The sequence below is a fragment of the Nerophis lumbriciformis genome, linkage group LG08, assembly GCF_033978685.3.
Source record: "Nerophis lumbriciformis linkage group LG08, RoL_Nlum_v2.1, whole genome shotgun sequence".
NCBI classification, from domain to species: Eukaryota; Metazoa; Chordata; class Actinopteri; order Syngnathiformes; family Syngnathidae; genus Nerophis; species Nerophis lumbriciformis.
Window position 1 is genome coordinate 34,726,847 of NC_084555.2, and position 26,702 is coordinate 34,753,548.

Below are 26,702 nucleotides of genomic sequence, written 5' to 3' on the forward strand. Positions count from 1 at the left end.
TACTTTTGAGCGCCTTCTTCTTGCTTTGTTTGCATGGAAAATTGTAACATTACCTCGAAGCAGTCTAGCCGAATAAGCTTAACTGCTTGTTAATCCGCCAAGTGTGTTGGTGGCACATACAACAAATGTATCAAAATATGACACCGTTTAATTTTATGTGAATCGATACCCAGTAGGCCCGACAGACTACGGTCAGTACCTTTAAAAGTACCAAATTTGATATCTAGCTCTAATACCATTCCAGCTAGACTTCTGTTAAAGTGTACAACACACTTATTATTCTGTTGTTTTGCTACATAGAGGAGGTAGAACATCTGGTGGATTGGCGCAAAAGCAAGAAACTTTGCATCAGTGTGGAAAAGACCAAAGAGATGGTGGCGGACTTTAGGAAGATCAGATATCCCTTCCCTCCTTGCACAGTTGTGAAGGTAGTCTCCAGCTTCAGGCACCTTGGGGTTCACCTATCCAGGGACCGCACCAGGCGCCACAACACTTCCTGTCTGCTCAAGAAGGCACACCTTCCTCAGGAAGCTGCGGTTTGCTGGACTAAGGAGTGCCATCCTTCGAAGCTTTTACAGATGTGTGGTGGAGAGCACCCTTGGCACCAGCATAACGGTGTGAAGACACTGCAGAGGGTGGTGGAAGTTGCTCAGAAGATTGTGAAGAGCCGCCTTCCCACCACCACAGACATCTTCATCAGCATTATCAAGGATCCCACTCACCCTACACACCCTCTCTTTGACTCCCTCCCCTCGGGTAGGTGGCAGGTCGCTGCGAAGCATCTGGAGTAGGAAAACCAGACTGAGGAACAGCTTCTTTCCTTAGCTCTGATGGTGTTCTGTAGCAATGGACACCAACGTTCTGCTCATTGAAGCTAAATGTTTACACCATCTGAGGTGTCTCGTGTGCTGGTACGACAATTAAGTTCCTAGAATCAGTCTCACAAGCTTTCAATGGGGCAGGTAATGAAGGAGGCACTATTATTCTTAAACATAAAACATAAAAGTCTGTCAGTGGCATACTTTGATGCATGTGTGGAGCCTTTTTCAGCATAAAATGACATAATTAGGCTGAACAATCACCTTAGTACACATGCAGAATCCTGTGACTTAAAAAAGGGTACATTCTGCAATGTTTTACACAACTGCACACTACAATTACAATAGTAAACATTCTAAAACAAAAAACTACCTTTCTTACACATCTGCATCTTGGCCCAAGTTATCAATGAGTAAACCTAGATCTGCCCCCTTCACACTGCCTTGGGGTCCAGCCAGGGTCCGCTGATTGAGAGGCTTTTAGGCAAGGCGCTAAAATCCAGCTCATTGTCCAGTGCAAACTCCCAAGGTGTCAGGGAGTGACGTTTATTTACACATGCACTATCGCACAGCCACACTAGTTGGCATCCATAACATGTAGGCTACATACTACATTGCAGTAAGAGCTATAGTTCTACTACTCTTACTGACAATAATACGAACTCAATACACAGCATACAACATTGATAGTATTTTGGGCAATACAGTGTGTGACCTTAGACGTGTGTGTGTGTGTGTGTGTGTGTGTGTGTGTGTGTGTGTGTGTGTGTGTGTGTGTGTGTGTGTGTGTGTGTGTGTGTGTGTGTGTGTGTGTGTGTATATGATTAAAGTCATATGGACCATATGTACAAATGGCTGCAAACTCACTCTTGCTCGTCCTCTGCTGAGGACTCCGAGTCCTCCTTAACCCGAGCTACAGCTGGCATTTCCACAGACACAGCTAAAACCCTCCTGGGATCAAGTGTCTACCATTGCTCCCTCCTGAGGCACAAACACAAACCACAACATGTTTCAGAATCACAACAATTCTACAACAACAAACACGCCTAACATATGGATGATGGCGCATCAAATTAGTAGAAAACCAAACATGTCAACAAGCGCTACATTCAGAGTCGAAAAAATGTTAGCGCATAAAAATTGAAACGCAACAGAAAAAGGCCATTGTTTAACTGTTGACATAAGCAGCAAAACTGCTTAAGAGAGACAATAAAGACATAGTTTCGAAGTGATAATTGTACAAAAAATGCATAGTAAATTTGCCTTTCGGTGAGCCTGCTAAAAGATCGCAGCTAATCTTCCTGGTTACTACAACAACCGAGTAGCAACGCAGCACAACGCATGCGCACTTATGTATTTCCTGTGGGATTTGTTTACTTCCGGCTCTTATTATAGGTCAGTGATTCTTAACCCTAGATTCGATCGAACTTAGGGGCTCGGTGAGTCGGCCTCAGGGGTTCGGCAGAGCCTCCGCCGCAGCTGTCAAGACACACCACCAGACTCATGAATTGATTAACGCGGACCCCGACTTAATTAAACAAGTTAAAAAACGTATTCGGGTGTTATCATTTAGTGGTCAATTGTACGGAATATGTACTGTACTGTGCAATCTACTAATACAAGACACACCACCAGACTCATGAATTGATTAACGCGGACACCGACTTAATTAAACAAGTTAAAAAACGTATTCGGGTGTTATCATTTAGTGGTCAATTGTACGGAATATGTACTGTACTGTGCAATCTACTAATACAAGTTTCATTCAATCAATCAATCAATCCTGTAAATAAAAACTTCTCCCTATCGGCGTATCTGTACTGTAAAAGTTAAAAGTTGAATGACAATGATAAGGAAGTCTAAGTCTAAGTATTATGGATACCCCCAAACAATGTTCCCTCTAATTTTCCATCTGATTTGCAGGTGTGTAATTTGTTGTGAGTTCATACACTGTGTTGGTTTTGTTCTTTGAACAAGGTGATGTTCATGCACGGTTCATGTTGTGCACTAGTAAAAAAAACCATATAACTTTGTCTTGAATTTGAAAAAAAACAACAAAAAAAACATTTTATTTTTAACTAAAGCTAGGGTTCGGTGAATGTGCATATGAAACTGGTGGGGTTCGGTACCTCCAGCAAGGTTAAGAACCACTGGTTTGGATATATATATATTTTCGAAATCAACGTCAAGCAATTATTAGAATATTTGAAAACGAACATTTTGAACGTGAAAATAAATTACTGGGGAAACATATTAATTTTGTACAAGCGATAACACCGTATATAACATTTCGAAGGTTAATATTGCTCCTAAAAAAATTGATTGTAGACTAAAAACTACCAAATATCGTGGGGATTCTATTTTTGCCAGAGATCAATTCAACGAAAACGCGTATCACGACAAAGCATTGTCTTGTCTCACTTGTTTACTCTTTGTACAAACACAGCCAATTACAGCTTGGCTTTCAAGTATGCTTAAAGATTATTGGTTAAAAACAAAAGTGGGCCAACCCAAAAATGACAAGCAGACCAATCGAAGTCATGGTTTGACTGGATGGAACCATTCCCTCAAGTTTGTCATTGGATAGACACATTCTATTGCAAGACGATAATATCATATGTCCTGAGTATCTTCATTGTTTTACATGCTGGTTTTTTTTAACATCATCGTTTGACACGCAGAAGATTGGAAAGTGAAATCCACCATTAATGCCATTTAGAAGCCACATTTTAAGTAACATTAGCCTTCTTTGCCGGGTGCATCACTTCATTGCTAGCTCAGTGACCCTTCGGTTCAGGTAACTCACTTGTCAGGTAAAACTCACACCTGCCACAGCCAGCCTCTGTGCAAAATCATCAAATATGTGTATGTGTATGTATGCTTGTGTGGAATGAAACCACTCAAAAAAAGGAGCAACAGAAGAGATGAGTCGCTTCCTAAACGTCCTGCGGAGCTGGCTGGTGATGGTGTCTGTCATCGCCATGGGAAACACTGCGCAGAGCTTCAGAGATCACAGCTTCCTGTCAGAGAAGCTCTACACGGGTGCGCCCGAATTTGGTAAGATAGATGCATTATTAGTCATTCTTATTGTTGGTAATATAGATACTTCATAGATACTTTACTTTCCAGGAAATTACTTTGCTGCATCAGCCACATTTACAGACAGTGAAACACACAGGTGTCAAACTCAGGGCCTTGGCCAGTTATGACTTGCCACATATTTTAAATTGGCCTGCCATGTCATTGAGTCATACCAAAGACTGTAAAAATGGGACCAATTGCCTCCCTGCTTGGCACTCAGCATCAAGGGTTGGAATTGGGGGTTAAATCACCAAATTGATTCCCGGGCGTGGCCACTGCTGCTGCTCACTGCTCCCCTCACCTCCCAGGGGGTGAAAAGGGGGATGTGTCGAATGCAGAGGTTAATTTCACCACACCTAGTGTGTGTGTGTGACAATAATTTGTACTTTAACTTTAATTTAATTTGGCCTGCAAAAGGCTGGAAATAATAAAGCACTTTCTGGCTATATGTATTTGTTCTTTCAATTATGGCAGAAAAATTCACTGCATGTGTCCTACACTTTAATATTACCTGACCATGCAACACAATGTTTAAAGCTTGGGTTATCAAAGATAAATACTTAAATATCTGCTAATCACTTTGACCTACGATTTTAGATAGATAGTACAAACCCCGTTTCCATATGAGTTGGGTAATTGTGTTGGATGTAAATATAAACGGAATGCAATGATTTGCAAATCCTTTTCAACCCATATTCAATTGAATGCACTACAAAGACAACATATTTGATGTTCAAACTCATAAACTTTATTTTTTTTTGCAAATAATAATTAACTTAGAATTTCATGGCAGCAACACGTGCCAAAGGGCATGTTCACCACTGTGTTACATCACCTTTTCTTTTAGCAACACTCACTAAACAATTGGGAACTGAGGAAACTAATTGTTGAAGCTTTGAAACTGGAATTCTTTCCCATTCTTGTTTTATATAGAGCTTCAGTCGTTCAACAGTCCGGGGTCTCCACTGTCGTATTTTACGCTTCATAATGCGCCACACATTTTCGATGGGAGACAGGTCTGGACTGCAGGCGGGCCAGGAAAGTACCCGCACTCTTTTTTTACGAAGCCACGCTGTTGTAACACGTGCTGAATGTGGCTTGACATTGTCTTGCTGAAATAAGCAGGGGCGTCCATGAAAAAGACGGCGCTTAGATGGCAGCATATGTTGTTCCAAAACCTGTATGTACCTTTCAGCATTAATGGTGCCTTCACAGATGTGTAAGTTACCCATGCCTTTGGCACTAATACACCCCCATACCATCACAGATGCTGGCTTTTGAACTTTGCGTCGATAACAGTCTGGATGGTTCGCTTCCCCTTTGGTCCGGATGACACGATGTCGAATATTTCCAAAAACAATTTGAAATGTGGACTCGTCAGACAACAGAACCCTTTTCCACTTTGCATGAGTCCATCTTAGATGATCTCTGGCCCAGAGAAGCCGGCGGCGTTTCTGGAGGTTGTTGATAAATGGCTTTCGCTACATCTAACACAATTTCCCAACTCATATGGAAACGGGGTTTGTACTTCATTGGTTCCTTCAGGAAAATAAAAATTCCAGCAGCAGTGTACAGAATTGAGATCAAATTTAAAAAGTAAAAAGTAAATAATGGGGGTATAAATGAGTTTGAGTTTGAGTTTATTTCGAACATGCATGCATACAACATGATACATCACAATTTCCAGTTTCTCTTTTCAACATGTTCGAAAAGGAGTAGGAAGAAGCAGAGCTTATTTAATCCTACCCCTTTTCTTTTACATAACAGTTGCTAAAACTTCACTTCCTGTTCTCAATTTATTCACAATATACTCCATAAGTAATCACAATAAAAATAAATAATAATTGGTGAAGTAAGTCATATTTCATATGATGAGATAAGTAAGATTATTTTGAGAATTAAAGAATGGATGGATGAAATACATTCAGAATGTTTATCATGGTTCTTCTTCTTTGTACTTTGTAAACACTTTAAGTTTGAAGAATTTCTTCAAGTGGATCATATTAGTACACTGTTTGATTTCTTTGCTTAATCCATTCTATAATTTAATTCCAAATACTGATATACTGAAGGTCTTAAGTGTTGTACGTGCATACAAATGTTTTAAATAACATTTTTCTCAAAGATTATATTTCTCCTCTTTTGTTAAGTAGAATTGTTGTATATTCTTGGGTAGCAGGTTATAGTTTGCTTTGTGTATAATTTTAGCTGTTTGCAAACTCACTATGTCATTGAATTTCAGTATTTTTGATTCAATAAACAAAGGATTTGTATGTTCTCTATATCCAACATTGTGTATTATTCTAGCTGATCTTTTTTGTAACACCGTTAATGAATGAAGTGTACTTTTGTAATTATTTCTCCATATTTCTACAAAATAACTCAGATATCGTAGCACTAGCGAGCAGTAGAGAATATGAAGTGATTTTTGGTCGAGAACATGTTTTGTTTTATTCATTATTGACGTGTTGCTTGCTGGAAATGGAAATAAAATAGAAAATATTACAATAAGAATACAAATAAAAAGCAACAATAAGAATAAAAATATAACAGTAAAATAAAAATATAACAAGAGAAACTAGGCAGTTAGTGACCATGTTATACAAAAAGTATTGCACTGTTATTGCACTGTTAATTGCCCTGTTTTTTGTTGCAGTTTATTTCAGTATTGTTATTGTTTTGCATCCCCTGTCATCCTAGTATCCCCTTGCCCCCCAGAGAAGAGTTGTACAGTCTGATGGCGTGTGGGACAAATTATTTTTTTAGTCTTAGTGCTGCACTTGGGATGAAGAAGCAAGTTATCCATCAATCTGTTTAAAATATAATAGTCAAAAAGAGTTGCCTATATAAATTGAGTAATGTGGATTATATTCATATTGGGGCGGCATAGCTCGGTTGGTAGAGTGGCCGTGCCAGCAACTTGAGGGTTCCAGGTTTGATTCCCGCTTCCACCATCCTAGTCACTGCTGTTGTGTCCTTGAGCAAGACACTTTACCCACCTGCTCCCAGTGCCACCCACACTGGTTTAAATGTCACCTAGATATTGGGTGTCACTATGTAAAGCGCTTTGAGTCACTAGAGAAAAGCGCTATGTAAATATAATTCACTTCACTTCACATATATACGGTCGGCACGGAAATAATTACGACCTCTTTAAATTTTTGTTTCATTGCAACCATTTGCTAAAATCAAAAAAGGTCATTTTCTTTCTCATTAATGTACACTCAGCACCCCATCTTGACAAAAAAACAACAGAAATGTAGACATTTTTGCAAATGTATTAAAAAAAACAACTCAAGAAATACATGCAAGTATTCAGACCCTTTGCTCAATACTTTGTTTGATGCACCTTTGTTTGGCAGCAATTACAGCCTCAAGTCGTGTTGAATATAATGCCACAAACTTGGCACACCTATCTTTGGCCAGTTTGAAATTTCTCTTTGCAGCACCTCTTAAAGCTCCATCAGATTTGATGGGAAGCGTTGGCTCTATTTTTTTCTTTCTATCAATGTGTCCATTATTGAGAAATAAAATTAACTTTTTTGATTTTAGCAAATGACTGCAATGAAACAAAGAGTGAACATTTTAAAGGGGTCTGAATACTTTACATACCCACTGTAATAACTGTTACAAGTAGCCCTCTGAGGGCAGTCATAATTGCGATGTTGCACTTAATAAAAGTTTGACAAGAGTTTGACACTACTACACAAACAAAAATAACATTTGGTATAAATCTAAAATGAACTAATAGTAAATAATATATAATTTATATGAATATAAATAAACAGATCCCCCTAAGTATTAATAATACTTGGATGTCAGTATTGTACAAACAGAGCATAAACGTAAATGTGCCAGGTTGAGATGTGAAATTTTGAAAGAGACAAAGATATGATTATTATGTTAGTCACTTACCTGATTGTTACCATCTCCAAGTAACAACTTCATTTTGAACTTCACAAGTTTTGGATCTATACTGTTATTTACTGTGTCATTTATAATTGTAATGTTTTCTTATAGGTTTACTGACAATGTTTATCTCCACCTTTGTACCATTTTCCTTAGTCAATGGTCTTCAGGCCCGGACGTTTGGCATTTGGACATTGCTGTCATCTATCATTCGCTGTGCCTGTGCCATTGATATCCAGAACAGAACGTAAGCTGTCCCATTTGCATATTGTTTTGCTGTGACTTGTATTTGTGGTCAAGCTTACAGTAAATGTGTCACATTGGCTTCTGCAGGCTGTATCACGTCACCTTGTGGACATTTGTATTGGCCTTGGGTCATTTTCTGTCCGAGACGTTTATCTACAAAACTGCACCTCTCACTATCGGGGTTATGGCACCTCTTATTGTGGCTAGTAAGTATTATTTCTAATTTCAACATCATAAACCTTTTTTGTCCTTGCATGGAATTAATGCAAGCAACACTTGTTTTTCCAGGTTTCTCAGTCATAGCCATGCTGATTGGATTCCAGTGTTTTTCAGAAAATCCAGAGGAACTTGTAGCACGACAGAAGAAACGTAACTGAATTTTCTCATGCCCAAGAGTCCACCAGATGTGTTTGGATGGATTGTGGTTTGCTGTTTCCCAGATGTCAATTGATTATTTCCTACAGGGACTCAAGATTTCTCAGAACTGATCACATGAATTCTAAAGTCTTTTTTAAAAGGTTTATTCATTCAAAGAATGGAAAAGAAACTGCAAACTCATTCGTGTTTACTTTGAGTGTCATGAAAATCATTCCACTCCAGTCAAAAGTCAGATAATTACTAGAAGAATACTTTATTGAATGTGTTTAAATGACGAGCTGTCAAAGCTACTTCACAGCTTTGTCAATAAATTCCACAATATGATAAATTAGCACCACTAACAATTACATCAACAACAAACGAGCCACAACATATTAAATAAAACAAGTTTAAAACCAACTATGCACACTACTAGTTTACTAGAGTAACGAGTGTAATAGTAAAGCACAATTTACTAAATAAAATATATTGATATTCTTGTGCAAAATGACCAATGTGCCTCTTCCTCTTGCATAGTGAAGCAGAAATCTATCCTCAAGTTTTTTCTTCTGTCTTCCAGGTCCTGAGGAGGTCACTTTTAGTAAAGCAAGGACAAAACGACTACTAAGTGTACACAAGATGCACAGCATCAGATATTGCAATCAGTAGAATTCAGAGGTAATACGTCCACGTGATCCACTATGGCAGGCAGAAAGCCTTCCAGATGCCATGACAGTAAAACACAGCTGTCCTTGTTAAATGTTCTAAAAACAGTACTTAAAATAAAAGCTTCAACAAAGAAAAGGTTGAATCACATTAAAAGGTCCATATTCTACGGTTTTCTAACATTTCTAAATTACCCTAAGAAGGTGTACAGTGGTACCTCAACTTAAGAGTGCCCTAACTTAAGGGTGTTTTGAGATAAGAACTGTCTTTCGGCTAATTGTTATGTCTTAAGTTGCAGGCAAAAAAAATTGTTAAATGCATGATTGCTCTTTGTCGGGATAGCAAATGTTACAGTCAACCTTGTAAGAGCCGACCACAACATCCGGCCATATTCGCTACCATTAGCTTACAGCAAGATATTGACACAACTGTTTTCTAACCATGGAAATGAAGAAATTGAATGTGAAGGACAGTGCTGAGAATACTGAAAGAAGTTGAGGTTCATTGAATTAAAGAAATTTCAGCAGATCACTACTAGTGTGCACCATAGTAAAGCAGAATGAGTTGACAAAGCAAGCCGAGATTGTTAAAATAATATATGAACGGCAGAAATGTATCCATAAAAAATATGGAGAAGCTGCTGATGGTGTTTGACGGAGAAGCAGCTCAAATGGAGATACTGTAGAAGTCCACTCTCCAAGATAAATACTGTATTATTTCATTACTTGCTACAACTACTGTAGTTTGTTTTTCATTCAATATTTCTTATCTTAAAGATAGTTTCTATTTTAAAGGACATTTTAGATGTTAAAATTGTGCTGTTTTTGCAAGCATCAATTATATTGATTTTAATTTATAGGAGACGATTTGAGACACTAGTGTGTCAGGAGCTCATCATATTAACCAATTAATCTCATATATTAAGGTCCTACTGTATTTGAAAAGTAGCTTTAATTATAATGTGCTGTGTTTGTCCAGTAGAGGTGGGAGAATATTTGGCCACCCAACAATTCAATAAAATTTACTTCTGATTGTTGGGGTGACTATTCTATTCAGTATCGATTCAACACGATTTTTGTAATATATTATTTGGTATATAAATCATAACAAAACCTTTTCAAAACAGGTTACAAAAGCTCCTCTTGGTTGCTGGCATACAATTTAGTTTTGGCTTAAAAATTATGAATCGATTTAGAGTCAAAATAAACAAAAATCGCAATTTGGATGTGAATCGATTTTTTGAGCCCTCCTATTATATACAGTAGCATGATGATCAGTGCCTGCCTCATGAAGACCAAGTGTACACTTTATCTACTTTTTACATAGACACTGTAACCCTGCACTTATCCGCCGTAAAAAAGGCCAAATATCAAATACGATATCAAAAATTAAGGAGTGGGACAGGAGGACAAAAATGTTAAAACTAGCATAGCTATGTCAGCTACAATACTAAGAGTACACTCACTTTAACAGCAACCTCAAACTAAGTTGGCCTGTTTGCTAAATAAAAACAAAATAAACATACAGCCCCCAACTCTGTAGCTGATTGACAGTTTGTTGGCAGAGCTCCAGGCTTTATTTTAAGCTGTGAAGTGAGGCTTGCTTTGTTTTTCTGACAACGCTGTCCTCCTTAAAGTGGTGGCTGTATAAATGAGACCAGCTCGTCACGTTAGGGGCGGGTCATGTCAATCAGGAAGGTTTTTTCTTAATGATGTCATGAAAAGTGACCGTTTAAACAATTCTTTTGTCAAAAGTGGAACAAACACATTTGATGCTCATGAACAAGCTCTAATTAATGTTTATCAATTTTCTACACCGCTTGTCCTCATTAAGGTCACGAGTGTGCTGGAGCCTATCCCAGCTGACTTTAGGTGAGAGGCTGGCTACACCCTAAATTGGTTCCCCGTCAATCACAGAAAACGTATAGACGCCTATGGACAATTTAGAGACTTAACCTCACATGGGATGTGGGAGGAAACACTCCATTGAACCTGCAAACTCTACACAAAGATGCCCCATCGGAGATTTGATCCCCCTCCATGTCCTGACAGTGCGGCCGAAATGCTAGCCATTAGTGCAACATGCAGAACTTTACAACATTGCTCATTAGTAGTGACATAACACAACATTGACACTAATTCAAAAGGTTTAAAAAAAAATTAAAAAACGCCTTGGAATGCAATCTGCAAACAAAGGAATGTGAAGATATTTGAGGTTGAAGTGCGTTGTAAGTGTATGAAAGAGTGTTACGTTCATGTCCTCATGGCACATGGTGTTGCACAGTGCAACAAATATCCAACAGGTTTTTCGGTTGGTACAGCTACCAATCAGCCTCGACAAGGCATGGCGACTACTTCTTGTATTCCCATTTAAAGCTTTTCTTCTTTCAAGATTACAGGGGGAGCGATGCTTTCATCTAGAACGGCAGCCATTTTCTGGAAAGAACATAAAGGAATTAGGATCCGGTTCATTGTATTTCAATGGTGTGATCTATGCTAGTGTAACGATTGTAAGTAATTAATGTGTAGCTGTTTTATTTTGAATGTTGTGTTATTTCTTGAGTGTATTCCTTTTGCCTTAAAGTTGTACTTGTATAAAACGATTTTGACATTGAATAGTGACTAACGCAGCAGCTCATAGGGATCTTAAACAAAACTATCAACATCACAATCTCTTCTAAAGAGGAACCAATCAGAGCGTTTACACAAATACAATAGATTCATTTATATTGTTATAACTTCCACTCTTACAAAAAGCTGCAGTGTTATTGCTACTCGCAGGTTATATGCTGACCCCCTATTGGTTTGGAGTATAAAGTCTGGCTTGTTGATTAGGCATCAGTGAGACCAAAATTACAATATCATGCAACAGTGTAACTCTCAAATTCATTTCAGATTAAGAAACCATTTTTAAAAGGCTCAGGAAACATTTGTATCTTACAAAGTCACATGTGGATCTAGTGTTTATGAATTTAAGTGTAAGCTATAATAATCACCATCAACCTTATTAAGGAATACATTATATATTTCACTGTGTCGAAAATCCTGACCGCAAGGAGTACCCGGGACTCAAAGTATGCGGACATAATTTCCGCATGGCCGCTACAGTAAGTTGCACATGAGAGCGGTAGTGTGTGGGTGTTGTGATCAGTGTTGGCAAACAGCGGAAATTATAATTTTTTTATTTGTATTAATGCACACATCTTAAAAGTGCAATTTCATTGTTGATGTGCATTTATTAGAAAATAAAATGAAGGTTAGGGCACACAGGAAAAGTGTTGTTAATTTCACCTATTTTCCCTAAAATACACATGAGGCTACAAAGTATTTTTTATCTGAATACTCAATCGGACAAACTACAGTTTACTACTAATTACTAAAATAATTGATAGCTGCAGCCCTAAATGTAACATTTAAATGTGATTAGGTAATTCAGCTGGCGTACAATTTTGCATTTGATGTTAAGGTTAACAAGTGTATTTGTTTATGAAAAGGGTGTGTGTGTCCCTACCTTGTTAGGTGTGTTTTGTTAGGTTTATGTCAAGACTGCCTCTGCCAGGGGCTGCTGCAAGATGTGCCCTCGAACTCTTGCACTGACGTCTCTGAGCCTGCAGGCTGCAATAATAGCTTGGGTGTCATGTCCCTGAGAGGGCCCAATGGAACTTTTCATGCAACAGCAACGATTTAAGCCCAGAAATCCCTGCACACCCAAATAGTTCACTGCCTGTCCACTAGAACAGTATTGTATTTAAGTATGGACATATTTGTAATATTCAATTCACTGTTTAACTTACGGAAACAGTTTAATGATGCTCTGTGTGTGCAGGGTTGCTGGTGTTTTACATTTTTGCTGCAATTAAGAGGTAACAGGGAAGTTAAGTGTTTTAAATTAGTCAGCCCTCAAGACTCATGTGTTGCCTTATTGAAAAAGGTGTTTGATTAGCAGAAGCAGAGGAGTTGTTATCCCCCTCATCAAAGCAAGCACGCCTCACATGCTGAAGCCACGGGTACCGCCAGTCCATTGTGTTGCTGCATAAAAACTGTGATCTTACCAGCATTGGACCACATTCTTTGTGGCAAATTTTAAGCTTGCCTTCAGAACAGTTTGCAGAGTTGTTAGAGGAGGCAGAGTGAATACTTGTTTCAAACATGTTGACAGAGCAGCGTGTTTATTCATTCATGTGCATGCCTGCAGCAGTGCAATGCGATGTGAGGCCCACAGCCAAAAACAACCAATGGTGCTTGTTTGATGTTCTTTCAGCACAAAGATGGCGCTACAAAAAATCCCTCTAAAGCAGGGTTTTCCAAACTTAGTATCATGACCCATTATAAGTGGTGGGTTATTTTTATAGAAGAAGAGGTTTCTTTTTTTTTTTTGCACACAGTATTCATGTCGGTTGATGTAGTTTTAATTACAATATGGAGGAATCACAAGGGCAATTTTGGTCTGGATAAAAATAAGCTTGGTAAACACTGCTCTAGGGGGATGTGAAGATGCCATCTGTGATGTACTTACACTGATTTGTCCATCCGCCTGAAGGTTGGCCTTCTGCCTCCGGAGGTCAGACTTGATAAAGCCTTTGATAAACACAAAAGAGGGAGTTATTGCATCCAACCATTTTAGAGTTGTTACAGGAATTATTTTTTGAGGTCTTAAAAGAAGACCTATGATGACTAACATCTTTTCTGACTCATAAATGTTACAATGTTGGATACTCGTATTAAACGATGCCAAAGCATCAAATCATAAGGCTCAGGCATTTGGGCGCGACCTTGCTCGCAGTTTTAAATGCCTCTGCCCGCGATGATTTGCAGTCTGGCTACATTGTGACATCACAGTGAGGTAGATGTACATATTTGGACATGAGGTCAAGTTCTCAGCCAGAGGGGGAAAAGCTTTGTATGAAACCAGCTGAGTTTGAGGAAACACAGGAAAGGGGAGAATAAAGAAGTGTTTTCATTTAATCTTGGCATGTGCATCATATTGGTGACACGCAAGGAAATTAATACTGCTAAAAGCAATGTTTTTATACATACAGCTCTGTATTGATCTGAGAGGGTGTACTTAATGTTGTGACTGAGTGAGTCTTCACACTGTTTTTGAAGTTGATTTTTTAACGTGTCTGGGAAAAAAATTGTGATGTTATAGGAAATAAGACTGTAGCAAAATTACACACAATTTATACGTAAACATTTTTAATACATATTATCTAGACCACAATTTATTGTTTTAAATGTAGATGAGTCATCATAGATATCCTTTAAATTAATCTTAGTCCTAACCAATGGACGTTTTCTCAATTATATAAAAAAGCAATGAGAAAAGATTCAGTTTTTCAATACTACCACTAGATGGCAGCCTAATGCTGCTTAAAATACAGTTTAAACGTTGCAAATGCCTGGGTAAAAATTCTCTTGGGGGCGCTACAAAGATATCCATCCATCCATTTCCTACCGCTTGTCCCATACGGGGTCGCGGGGGGTGCTGGAGCTTATCTCAGCTGCATTCGGGAGGAAGGCAGTGTACACCCTGGACAAGTCGCCACCTCATCGTCCATCCATTTTTCTACCGCTTGTCCCTCTCGGGGTAAGTGGAAAGAAATTATTTCAATGCATTCTTAGTCCTTATAGTATTTGCGCATCAGGGGCCCTCTACGGGGAGATACCAGCGCACCCAGACTGGTCACAAAGTGGCTTATGAGGGGTTGACACTACCGCTCGAACTCATCCCTCAGGTTAATTAGGTTTTGCTTGTCAATCAATCAATCAATCAATCTTTATTTATATAGCCCTAAATCACAAGTGTCTCAAAGGGCTGCACAAGCCACAACGACATCCTCGGTACAAAGCTTGTATCTGCTTTTAGCGGTATGATCTAAGCCCCTTGCATACTCAGTTTGCATACTTTGCTGCACGGTAGCTATATTGATGGGTTGACCACCACTTCGTTCACCAAAAGTAAAGAGGTAAAAAAAAGTCACTTGACAGAATACAAATATTTTTTTTCTAAAAGGTTTTTACCCCTGTTGGTATGTTTTGCAAGGCAAGTCAACTGAAGCCTACCAGTCATCACAGTTCCTATCAGCAGAAAGATGCACAGGAAGATGTTTCCCGCCAAAGTACCCCATCTGTCTATTATCTTTCCCTGGGAAATGGTGAAGATGATTCCAAAGATCTGAAATAAAATTAGTTTACACTATGGTCTTCATCGACATTGTTGTAGTGGACGAGTGAATATAACCTGAGCTGAACAGTTGAGGAGTCCTGATGAGGTTCCTTCTGATTCTGGATAGGTAAGTTCTACTGCAAACTCAAAGCCCAGAGGAAGGTAACCTGTCATGAAGAAGCTGCAGCAACACATTGATGCTCAACCTCTACACACGAAGCAGGTACATAGCGATAAAACATTTCACCTGGTCAATACCAAACAAAGTAAACCTCACAAAGGAATTCCTATTGGAGAAATCCGCTCATATTTTGCAATAAGCGGGAACAAATCATGTGGTTGGCTTTTGTCCTACTTTTACTAAGCAGCAGTGTTGTGTTAAAAAAAAAAAATCACATGTGACATTGTGCAACCTACGACATATCTGAACATTGAGTGACTTGCAGGCCTTTATTAGATAATGGTTAGTTACCCACCCTAAAACTCCAGCTGTAACGAACACCACCCACAAGTAACCCAGGTTGAGGGTGAAGGCGTACACCAGCATCCCAATGAGGGAGAGGACGTACACGGCCAGCGTAGTCTGCCTGAGGGGAGAGAGTGCACATTTAAGTGTTTGCAAAGCAACAAATGCATGTTATTTTCCTATAAATCCTGTTTAATCGGATTTGACTTGAACAAAAATGTTAAATATAATACTGTGAGCAGGCTTATAATTGTGCAAAAGTTAATCAACAATCACCTCAATCCTGCAGCATACTTGCACAAACCACTTCAAAACAGGGAACTTAATAACTTTTTTCAAATGTTGCGAATGGTAATATACTGTAGATAGCATTATTTAATGCAAAAGCAGGCAGAGCTGCTTAAATGACCAGTTTGATTATGTTCAATGTCACTCGTTGAGAAGGCGTACTACAAACCCCGTTTCCATATGAGTTGGGAAATTGTGTTAGTTGTAAATATAAACGGAATACAATGATTTGCAAATCCTTTTCAACCCATATTCAAGTGAATGCACTACAAAGACAAGATATTTGATGTTCAAACTCAAAAACTTTATTTAAAAAAAAGAATAATAATTAACTTAGAATTTCATGGCTGCAACACGTGCCAAAGTAGTTGGGAAAGGGCATGTTCACCACTGTGTTACATGGCCTTTCCTTTTAACAACACTCAGTAAACGTTTGGGAACTGAGGAGACACATTTTTTAAGCTCCTCAGGTGGAATTCTTTCCCATTCTTGCTTGATGTACAGCTTAAGTTGTTCAACAGTCCGGGGGTCTCCGTTGTGGTATTTTAGGCTTCATAATGCGCCACACATTTTCAATGCGAGACAGGTCTGGACTACAGGCAGGCCAGTCTAGTACCCGCACTCTTTTACTATGAAGCCACGTTGATGTAACACGTGGCTTGGCATTGTCTTGCTGAAATAAGCAGGGGCGTCCATGGTAACGTTGCTTTGATGGCAACATATGTTGCTCCAAAACCTGTATGTACCTTTCAGCATTAATATCGCGCTCACAGATGTGTAAGTTACCCATGTCTTGGGCACTAATACACCCCCATACCATCACAGATGCTGGCTTTTCAACGTTGTACCTACAACAATCCGGATGGTTCTTTTCCTCTTTGGTCCGGAGGACACAACGTCCACAGTTTCCAAAAACAATTCGAAATGTGGACTCGTCAGACCACAGAACACTTTTCCACTTTGTATCAGTCCATCTTAGATGAGCTCAGGCCCAGCGAAGCCAACGGCGTTTCTGGGTGTTGTTAATAAACGGTTTTCGCCTTGCATAGGAGAGTTTTAACTTGCACTTACAGATGTAGCGACCAACTGTAGTTACTGACAGTGGGTTTCTGAAGTGTTCCTGAGCCCATGTGGTGATATCCTTTACACACTGATGTCGCTTGTTGATGCAGTACAGCCTGAGGGATCGAAGGTCACAGGCTTAGCTGCTTACGTGCAGTGATTTCTCTAGATTCTCTGAACCCTTTGTTATTACGGACCGTAGATGGTGAAATCCCTAAATTCTTTGCAATAGCTGGTTGAGAAATGTTTTTCTTAAACTGTTCAACAATTTGCTCAGGCATGTGTTGACAAAGTGGTGACCCTCGCCCCATCCTTGTTTGTGAATGACTGAGCATTTCATGGAATCTACTTTTATACCCAATCATGGCACCCACCTGTTCCCAATTTGCCTGTTCACCTGTGGGATGTTCCAAATAAGTGTTTGATGAGCATTCCTCAACTTTATCAGTATTTATTGCCACCTTTCCCAACTTCTTTGTCACATGTTGCTGGCATCAAATTCTAAAGTTAATGATTATTTGCAAAAGAAAAATATTTATCAGTTTGAACATCAAATATGTTGTCTGAATATGGGTTGAAAATGATTTGCCAAAAGTATAGATGTGTGTCCAAGTTAAGGAAACGGCAGGCTGTCTTTTTCTAATGGATTTTATTATAATCTTTGCAAGTTAGGTAACATTTGCTGTAGTCTGGAACAACATGGCACACAAACAACTATGAGAAATGCAGCCAATATTATATACAGATAAGGTGTCATTAGACATGCAAATATGAATTAAATACACAGGGACATAAGTAAAGGAAATTAAATAAGCTCAAATATACCTACAAATGAGGCATAATGATGCAATGTGTACATACAGCTAGCCTAAATGGCATGTTAGCATCGATTAGCTAAAATGATTGAAGAACAATAAATATCATCCAATGGCAGGCAACAGCTTAGGAACATTTTGTTTAGATCCGAAGAAAGCTGCAGTCTCACATCGTCATGTATTTTGCGTCATCTCCAGATTGAACAGCAATTTTTATTTGACTTATAAGGAACATTTTGGTTGAAGTCTAAATTGTATAACTTTGGACGTTCCCCTCTTTTTTCCAATGACTAACTCATTGTATTTTTAAAAACTACAAATGAGAAATGGGCTTCTGAAAGAAATTATTTCAGAAATAGTGATGTACTTGTTACATTCTGTCCCCTGCTGTTGTGGTCCTGCTCTTCTCGCCTCTCTTTCTCTCTCTCTCCTACAGTGTGGCGTGTGACTGGCTCCAGGAGACTGTGCACCCTCGGCCCCAATTAGTCTTCCAGCTATTTAAGCTGAGTGGCGATACCTCACAGTTTGTTCCACGACGTCCATTTGCTGCACTGCCTTCTTGGCCACTTCCGAGGGTACCACTCTTGCTTCAGTTCTGACCAGTCTACAGCCTTGCACACCCTTTTTATGTTAGCCTGTTTTTTTCAGGGTGAGATACCTTTTTGCCACCATCGTCTTTTGTTGATTTGTTGATTGAGGAATTGACTGTTTGCTCGCCTCTGTCTCTACATTTTTGGGATCCACACTCACAAGACTATACAGTATTATGCAAACTAACTTTTCTCTACCTATAATTGAAAGCAATATTTGATTATGACTGGCAAACCCCTATTTTTTGGGAGGGGGGATACGTGTATGCAAGAGTGTCGAGTTCATTTTGAATATAGCACGAGCAATTTACACAGGCTTGTTCTGGTCCAGTAGTTTCTTGTACAACCATGCATGAAATACTGGTTTTGTTAACATAACAGTCCTTTCAATAAAATCAATGTGAACCTGGCTACTTTGACAGCTAAGGAATTTGAGGAATCCAAACACTTTATCAAGTCAAAACAGACAAATTCATTTCTAATTTGTTTTTGCGGTTAAAAACTGCGCTTCAGATATATTCCAAGTTTAATGCAGAAAACAAGATGAGAAACAAGGGGACTACACGAGTCACGCCTGTCAGTTTAGATAAGCAGAGATGGACATCAGAACAAAAACTCAGACCCGCTCATTTGTCCACTTTGCAGAGAATCTCTTAGTGCTGCTCTCTTTGTGAACAAATGTTTAGACAGCCACTCGAGAGGATTAGGACTACAGTACGGTAAATAACAGTTGACTGTGGATCCATTAGTATTACAGATATCACAGATCCACAAACCATACAATTGATGACCAAAGTCATACTGTCCTATTTGTGCCACAGACATTTAAAAGTTAGGCGTGATTTCCTCTTGCGCCTGTTTTTTCTTTCGATTAGATGTCTTGACAATGATTGTTGCTAAAAGAAGCCGCTGCTGTACCATATGTGTAAATGTCAGTGTAATAAACATATTCTTTAAATGCTCTTTGTCAATACCACGTAAAATACATTTTGCATAACCGCATAAGGGTAATAAGGGTAAGGGTAAGGGCGATGTGACACTTGATCAGCTTATTTAACCTTGTGTAGCATCTGGGCTTTTTTAATATACCAGTATTGTACGCTGAATACAACCACAATGACAGCAGCAGTCATTCGTATACAGTTCAAAAACATTAATGAATGTATATTTGAAATAGTAAACATAAATGTCAAGAAATATGATCTTACCTGTAGGTTTTTGTCTTGTCCAACCAAATGCCACATATGAGTGACCCCACCATGCCCGCAATGACAATGGTCAGACCAATCCTGCCTGCATTTACCTCTTCTCCCTAAGAGGAAAAACATTGGCATCTCTGGTTTCATAGGTAATAAAATATGTATGTTACAGTTTGCATTCATCTTATCCACATAAGACAACAGTGGCCATACTGAGACTTACTGGATAGTGTTCAATGATCATTCGGTTCAGAAGGGTAGAGACAGCATAAAAGCAGCCAACATTAAGTCCTGCAAATAAATAGAAAAGTAACTTATGTTTGTATTGATACGACCATATTCATTTGTATCCTTAAAAACGTTAAAACCCTAACCTGATTTTGTGACATACCAACTGTGTGCAGAACGTTTATACAAATATAATAGATATCAGTAGCAACAAAATAGTGACTTTCTACTACTAGAAAACCTCCACAGAACCTCCCAAATTGAACCTGCACCCGACCTGACATGGAAGTTCTATTACATCTTCATATCAACATGTGAGCTGATAAAATACATTTGTGACATCGGTAGCATCCATAATGATGCTTTAACAGCACCATTAAATCTGCAGTAATAAAAGTAAAGTGACAGAGTGCAGAATCACCTGCATGCCAAAGCAACGTAAGCATGTGTGGGATTTCCCCATCCGGCAAGACTTTTCAGGAGGCTTTTCTGAAAACAATTCCTTACAGACTGAGGGCCCGATCTACCAAGATCCCACATAAGTGTTAAATAGCATATGCAAACTAAAAAGTTGCACATACAACAACTGCAAAAGAGTTTCCTGTTAGGATTGCTCTTTGTAACGAGGGGCATGACCCACAAAAAGGCAGGATGCGGCAGGCAGCATGCAGGTAAACGAGTATTTTAATGTTCCAAAGTCCAGAAGAACAGAGTGCAGTAGGGATACGCCTAGGGAAAGCTTCTGAACAAAAGGATATACAAAAAACAACAATCTCCAAAATATAACTAACCATGTTCATACCTCCAACATACAATCCTCCCACAACCAACAACTCAGGGAGACCAGTTTAAATAGTCCTCTCGTGCTCAGTAACATCCATCCATTTATCCATTTTCTACCGCTTATCCAGTAACAGCAGGTGAAAATAATCAACACTAACAACCAGCAGGTGAAAAGGGAAGCACTCAGAAGCAGGGGTTAAACTAAAGCAACATAATACTAACAAATCAGGAATTGGAATAAAAAATAAGAGTGCAAAACTGCAAGTGAAGTCGAAAAACACCACAAAGACACCCAAAAACTAAACAGAGAAGAACCTAATTAAACAGGTTGTAACATTTCCCTCTCCGTCCATGACATCATCCTCCAACCTTTGGTGTTTTGCACTGTGTCAGAACATGCAGCACACAACTATAATCTGTGACATCTTTTCTGAGCTATTAGAAGCACTTCTCCAGTGCAATCTACAACAGAACCTTTAAGCAAGTCGAATGTGCCCTATGGAAGACGGAGGCGTTGTGCAGAAAACACCGGCAATAACTGCGATGGTGCATATGAAAGGGATGTGAGAACCCTTTGAGAAAAAAAAGTAAATTGGGAAAAAAAGAAGAACATTTATATCAGCACTAAGTGCTGTCAAGCACAACCCAAATATATATTTTTTTAAATCAAGATTACATTTACTGCAATTGGTTGCATTTCTACACGATACTTTATTTTTAGATTTATTCTAATCCACCAAACTCTTTTGGCTGTCTTTTTGACACTCACATGTCCCATGTAAGGTACCACAGAATTTTTGTTTTTTTAGTAGATAATTAACTGTTCTCATTACCATCATTGAAAATGCAATGAAAAACTACGTACATACCATTAAAGGACTAAAAAAAAATCACAAAATCAAATTAAAAAATAAGCGCAAAACAATTTTCGACACGACACGGACACGACAGAGAAAACAGTTTTCGTCATCATTGTTCAAATATTGTAACGTCTGTCGAGACGCTTTGAGGACATAAATTCCATCGATCACTTTACTGAGCAAAACTCTTTATTGTCGGTCATAAACACATCACCAAAACATTAGTAAAAAAAATTATATCTAGCAAAACTTGTCACTTTCTGCAGTACAAACCAGACCAAAACCAACTTTGTTATATCAACAGCAGCCGCTCGCTCTTTCTCACTTGCGCCAACACATGCACATATGGCACTTAGCCAGTGATACGCTTACAGCCACACAAAAAGTCGGACAACTCCAACACCACACATAAAGTGTAATTCCAGGTCGTTACACTATGATTTACCAATCAAATGTGTGCTTATTCTAGTGTCATTTATTAGGAATCTTAATTTATAAATATTAATCATGAAATGCTGTTAGTATATTAAATAAATACTAATACAAATATATTTTTTACAAACAGGAAGTTGCAGGAATGTACACATGATCCCCTGCTTACATCTCATTGTGCAACATGTGAATGTTTTAATGGGAACTAAATGCAATATCTGAAAGGGGTACAAATTATTTCCAAAGCAGGACCTCCACCCAGACAAACAATACAAGTACACAGTTCATGAAAAACAATATTTTTTGTTATTGTCATTGTAAGTGGGCCTAAACACTTATATTAGAAAATAACCTAATGGAAATGACTGCTGTCATTTGATTATAATAATAAGAGAATGTTGTCTGCCTATCTGTGTTGGCCCTGCAATGAGGTGGGGACTTGTCCAGGGTGTATCCCGCCTTCCGCCCGAATGCAGCTGAGATAGGCTCAAGCACCCCCCGCGACCCCGAAAGGGACAAGCGGTATAAAATGGATGGATGGATGGAGATTTAACTTGTTATTTAGTCAGGTTTGGGACAGGTGTGCTGCTGGTGTAGCCACAGTGTGCACATCTGATGTTGCTCACATGGGCTCCACTGAATGCTCAGTGAGTTTTTGCGTTTGCTCACATACATGAAAAATCAGAGGGAACATTGGTCTCCACGTCAAAAAGTTTGGATGCCCCTGCTTTAGTAGACCAGGCCTTAAGTGTCCACTTTTTTTTAATATAATGTGTGTTACAGCACAATTTCTACAAACCAGATCAGCGGAAGAAATTTGTTGGATAGATGTCACAATTGGATTATTGTCATTTAGATGCCAAACGTGGTGCTGAACCAAAAGTACAGTTGCTAATGTTTAATTTGTTGGCATTAAACAATTAAGCAAACAACACTAATAGCATGATGAGATCATAAAGCGAAGCAATAATTCTAGTTCAGGTGTAGGTGTAAATGTTAGAAACCCACCATAGCTGAGAACCAGCAGCATGAAGGGCTTGTTGCACAGTAGCCTCCAAATGGAACCCACGTAGGAATACTGCTCTGGGGGGATGCACCTAGCCTGAGCTTGAGCCTGTGTGGGAGGGAGCTCTGGTTTCTCCTGAAACACTAGAAGACACAGTGGAGCTTTTTTTTATACCATTGGTTTAAAATGCCGATAGGTTGACAGTTAATATTTATTGAGATGATGACTGAGGACCTAACAGAGATACAAAAACGTTCTTATTTCTACAAGAAAGCAAGAAAGTCAGAAAATTACCGGTAATGTAACACAATGATATGGACATAAATTGATATGTGTTTAGCCACACGTCAATTTCACATATTGCTTATCCAGTTGACTGTTACAGGGGGAGCTAGAGCCCATTCCAGCTGACTCAAGGTAAAAGGCAGACACACCCTGAACAGGTCAGCAGCCAGTCACAGGGAAATAAACAAAAAAGACCTGTGGTTAGTTGTTGCAATCCTTCCCTGACTGTCAAGGACTTTACTGCTATCTAAGGCTGAGGCTCGGCCCCTACTAGTGTTTCACAAAGTGTCAGAACATATCCCATCAAAAAGGTGGACAATTCCATCAATTACTGCAGAAGCTCTGGGAGAGCAGCGTTGCTTGAGGGGCACCACAGAAGTCCCACTGAAATATTCTGAATTAGCCGATGAATGAACTGTAATATTGCAGAAAGGGTGAACAGAAAATTGCTTGGTACACAAATTATGAACATGACCCTTTGCTTGTAGTTCCTTACATGACTTTGGAAATGATTGACTTTAACCTTAGCTCACATGATGTGTACTCAATGCACCAGCCCTAACTAGGATTGTATCCTTTGAGGACTTACCAATGACCACAAGGATAAAGACAACAGTGGCCACTCCAGCGCTGATGTAGAACATGACTTTAATGTGGCGTGCCAGCTCATCCATATCGTCTACATTAGGCACAAGGATGGGCGGGATCAGAAACCCAATGGCAATGCCCATCTGCAAGGCAAAAAAAAAGTGACAGGTTGAAAAACACAAACCTTCAAAGAGAGTATATCAGCATTTGTCACCAGAGGTGGGTAGAGTAGCCAGAAATTGTACTCAAGTAAGAGTACTGTTACTTAGAGATGTATTACTCAAGTAAAAGTAAGGAGTAGTCACCCAAATATTTACTTGAGTAAAAGTAAAAAGTATGTTGTGAAAAAACTACTCAAGTATTGAGTAACTGATGAGTAACCTGTTCGTTTAATGATGACGGCAACAAATAATGCACAAAAACATAAAAATAGCAATGAGCAAATTCAGAGCCAGGAATATCTCTTAACCAACTAAAAAAATAATATATATTAAATAATAATACATTAACATAAAAAAAAATTCAGGTAAATTGAGCCACAATAACTTAACAGCACCATAGGCTCAGTAGGCAGAGATTAAAAAGGAAAATACAGTGTTTCCCACAGGACAGGCATCTATTTGTGGTGGTCTGGTCGTGGGGGGGGGGCAGCGGCGATGACCAAGAAGAACGCGGAGTTGGAATATAATTACAACATTTTATGTACATATTTATATACAGATTTGAACCATTAGTGATTCACTGAAATATACTTATTAATTGTGGTTCTTACAAAAAATATATCTTATAAAATATAAAAGCTAAAATGTCTCTTAAAGCTCTGCCCCTTTAATTAGTGAATATTAAATAATTTAACTTTAGCCTACTACTACAACCATATTATTTACCAGCAACATGAAGTGAAACAGAGGCAGAGGTGTCCTGCCACAGTCAGTCAACCTCCTCCTCCTCCTCCTCCTGCTGCTGCTGAACAGGTCGCACCTGTGGTCCGGACTGTAGGCCTACCTCCTCTCCAAGTCGAGCCCTTTTCGGCCGTTGAAAATATTTTTCTATACTCATCTGTGTGAAGGAGTGAACATCCAACATTAGAATTTATTACTAACGAGCAGAACCGCTCTATGTACAGTGCCGTCTAACCTTAAGCGGCAGCAGCTCAACACATGCAGGGTTCAACGTTAAGGTTTTTTCTACTTGCCCGACTTCTCAAATCTACTTGCCCCAATATTTTTACTTGTCCTGCCTAGGTTTTTTTCTGGCTGTGTAGTGCTCATGGCTTATATCTTACTAAAATCCTTCCCGTTGACTATTTACAACACTACACAGTATTTATTATTATTATTATCTATAATTACATTTAAATGGCATTGCATACATGTAAAATTAAATGCTATTTCACATTATTTGACCAGTAGCAGTTACACTCATCTGAACAGGTCAGCCACCTGTTTAAAGCCCGATCACAGTTGAAATCTTGAAATGAAGGGCCTTTAATGGCCAAAACATTAACCTGGACATTTTAACAGCTGGTTGACTCAGATTTTATTCTTTTCATTGCATTCACATGCTGCAGTGGACAGTGGACAATTTAGCTTCAGTCCATGTGTGTTTATTGACAACATGGTTATAACCTGGACACGTTAGATCGTCGGTATTGTACCACGTGACTGTTACTACATGCGTCTGCCCCGGGCCACGAGTCAAACAGCGGCGGTGTTAATGAAGCAGCGTCAGGCTGCTCACCGTCAGTGAAACGCTCGGTGAAATCACGGATTAACGTTAAATATATGACGAGCCGCGAGCGATGCAGCAATAACCTATCTACTAGTGATGGGTTGATGAGACGTCATGAAGCGTTTCGACACATTGCAAAACTGTATTGATACTGTGTCACTAAATAATGACATCTGCTGGACATTAAAAATCCCTACAGGCAACCTATGGACCGACTCAACTGACACTGATTTTATGACCTAGTACAGTGGTTCTCAAATGGGGGTACGCGAACCCCTGGGGGTACTTGAAGGTATGCCAAGGGGTACGTGAGATTTTTTTAAAATATTCTAAAAATAGCAACAATTCAAAAATCCTTTATAAATATATTTATTGAATAATACTTCAACAAAATATGAATGTAAGTTCATAAACTCAGTGAAGCACAAGCTCAGGTTTGTCACTAAAATGTCTGTTAAAAAGAACTGTGAAAAGAAATGTAACAATGCAATATTTAGTGTTGACAGCTAGATTTTTTGTGGACATGTTCCATAAATATTGATGTTAAAGATTTATTTTTTTTTGTGAAGAAATGTTTAGAATTAAGTTAATGAATCCAGATGGATCTCTAATACAATCCCCAAAGAGGGCACTTTAAGTTGATGATTACTTCTATGTGTAGAAATCTTTATTTATAATTGAATCACTTGTTTATTTTTCAACAAGTTTTTAGTTATTTTTATATCTTTTTTTCCAAATAGTTCAAGAAAGACCACTACAAATGAGCAATATTTTGCACTGTTATACAATTTAATAAATCAGAAACTGATGACATAGTGCTGTATTTTACTTCTTTATCTTTTTTTTTCCAACCAAAAATGCTTTGCTCTGATTAGGGGGTACTTGAATTTTTAAAAAAAATCACAGGGGGTACATTGCTGAAAAAAGGTTGAGAACCACTGACCTAGTATATACAATAATATAAACCAAGTCATTGTATTTCATTTAGGATTATTTCATAACTTCATTTAAATAAAAATATATTTTTTGTCTTTTTTAGATACAGTCAATAAATAATGTGAACATGTATCATAACATGGAAATCTAAGAGAACGTGTTGTGAATGAGGATGCTTGTGGACCTGGAAA

General features: G+C 38.7%; 3 protein-coding genes across 9 annotated transcripts in view; 1 reads left to right on the forward strand and 2 right to left on the reverse strand.

The window, feature by feature from the left end:
• ttll5 (tubulin tyrosine ligase-like family, member 5) overlaps positions 1-2,125 on the reverse strand; it is a 161,427-nt gene extending 159,302 nt beyond the window's left edge. For all 3 annotated transcript variants that reach the window (XM_061968736.2, XM_072913676.1, XM_061968740.2), the window contains exon 1: positions 1,686-2,125. In XM_061968736.2, the coding sequence (XP_061824720.2) occupies positions 1,686-1,744 (59 nt within the window). In that variant the 5' untranslated portion in view covers positions 1,745-2,125. The remainder of the gene's footprint in view (positions 1-1,685) is intronic.
• A 1,258-nt stretch (positions 2,126-3,383) lies between these two features.
• On the forward strand, positions 3,384-10,157 carry erg28 (ergosterol biosynthesis 28 homolog). Of its 3 annotated transcripts, none has more exons than XM_061968747.2 (6): positions 3,384-3,631; positions 3,729-3,875; positions 7,965-8,055; positions 8,142-8,260; positions 8,343-8,423; positions 8,992-10,157. In XM_061968747.2, the coding sequence occupies exons 2-6, from the start codon at positions 3,743-3,745 to the stop codon at positions 9,078-9,080; spliced, it is 513 nt and encodes a 170-aa protein (XP_061824731.1). In that variant the 5' UTR covers positions 3,384-3,631; positions 3,729-3,742; the 3' UTR covers positions 9,081-10,157. The 3 variants fall into 3 exon arrangements, with proteins under 3 accessions (XP_061824731.1, XP_061824732.1, XP_061824733.1); XM_061968748.2 differs by having other exon boundaries at positions 3,384-3,615; XM_061968749.2 differs by lacking the exon at positions 8,992-10,157 and having other exon boundaries at positions 8,343-8,922.
• A 185-nt stretch (positions 10,158-10,342) lies between these two features.
• flvcr2a (FLVCR choline and putative heme transporter 2a) overlaps positions 10,343-26,702 on the reverse strand; it is a 47,719-nt gene continuing 31,359 nt past the window's right edge. For 2 of the 3 annotated variants that reach the window (XM_061968745.2, XM_061968744.2), the window contains 10 exons: positions 23,846-23,987; positions 22,974-23,114; positions 19,886-19,953; positions 19,672-19,775; positions 15,719-15,829; positions 15,318-15,423; positions 15,140-15,251; positions 13,593-13,654; positions 12,588-12,691; positions 10,343-11,512 (listed from right to left, as the gene is read on the reverse strand). In XM_061968745.2, coding sequence (XP_061824729.1) covers positions 12,617-12,691; positions 13,593-13,654; positions 15,140-15,251; positions 15,318-15,423; positions 15,719-15,829; positions 19,672-19,775; positions 19,886-19,953; positions 22,974-23,114; positions 23,846-23,987 — 921 coding nt within the window. In that variant the 3' untranslated portion in view covers positions 10,343-11,512; positions 12,588-12,616. Of the gene's footprint in view, positions 11,513-12,587; positions 12,692-13,592; positions 13,655-15,139; positions 15,252-15,317; positions 15,424-15,718; positions 15,830-19,671; positions 19,776-19,885; positions 19,954-22,973; positions 23,115-23,845; positions 23,988-24,731; positions 25,994-26,702 lie in introns of those variants that run through there. The other variant, XM_061968746.2, reaches the window with a different exon arrangement.

Bases quoted from the DNA above. Each gene is read 5' to 3' on its own strand.
- erg28 (XM_061968747.2), top strand. From the start codon at position 3,743: ATGAGTCGCTTCCTAAACGTCCTGCGGAGCTGGCTGGTGATGGTGTCT. The intron at 3,876-7,964 runs GTAAGATAGATG...CATTTTCCTTAG, and splicing joins CACGGGTGCGCCCGAATTTG to TCAATGGTCTTCAGGCCCGG. The intron at 8,261-8,342 runs GTAAGTATTATT...TTGTTTTTCCAG, and splicing joins GGCACCTCTTATTGTGGCTA to GTTTCTCAGTCATAGCCATG.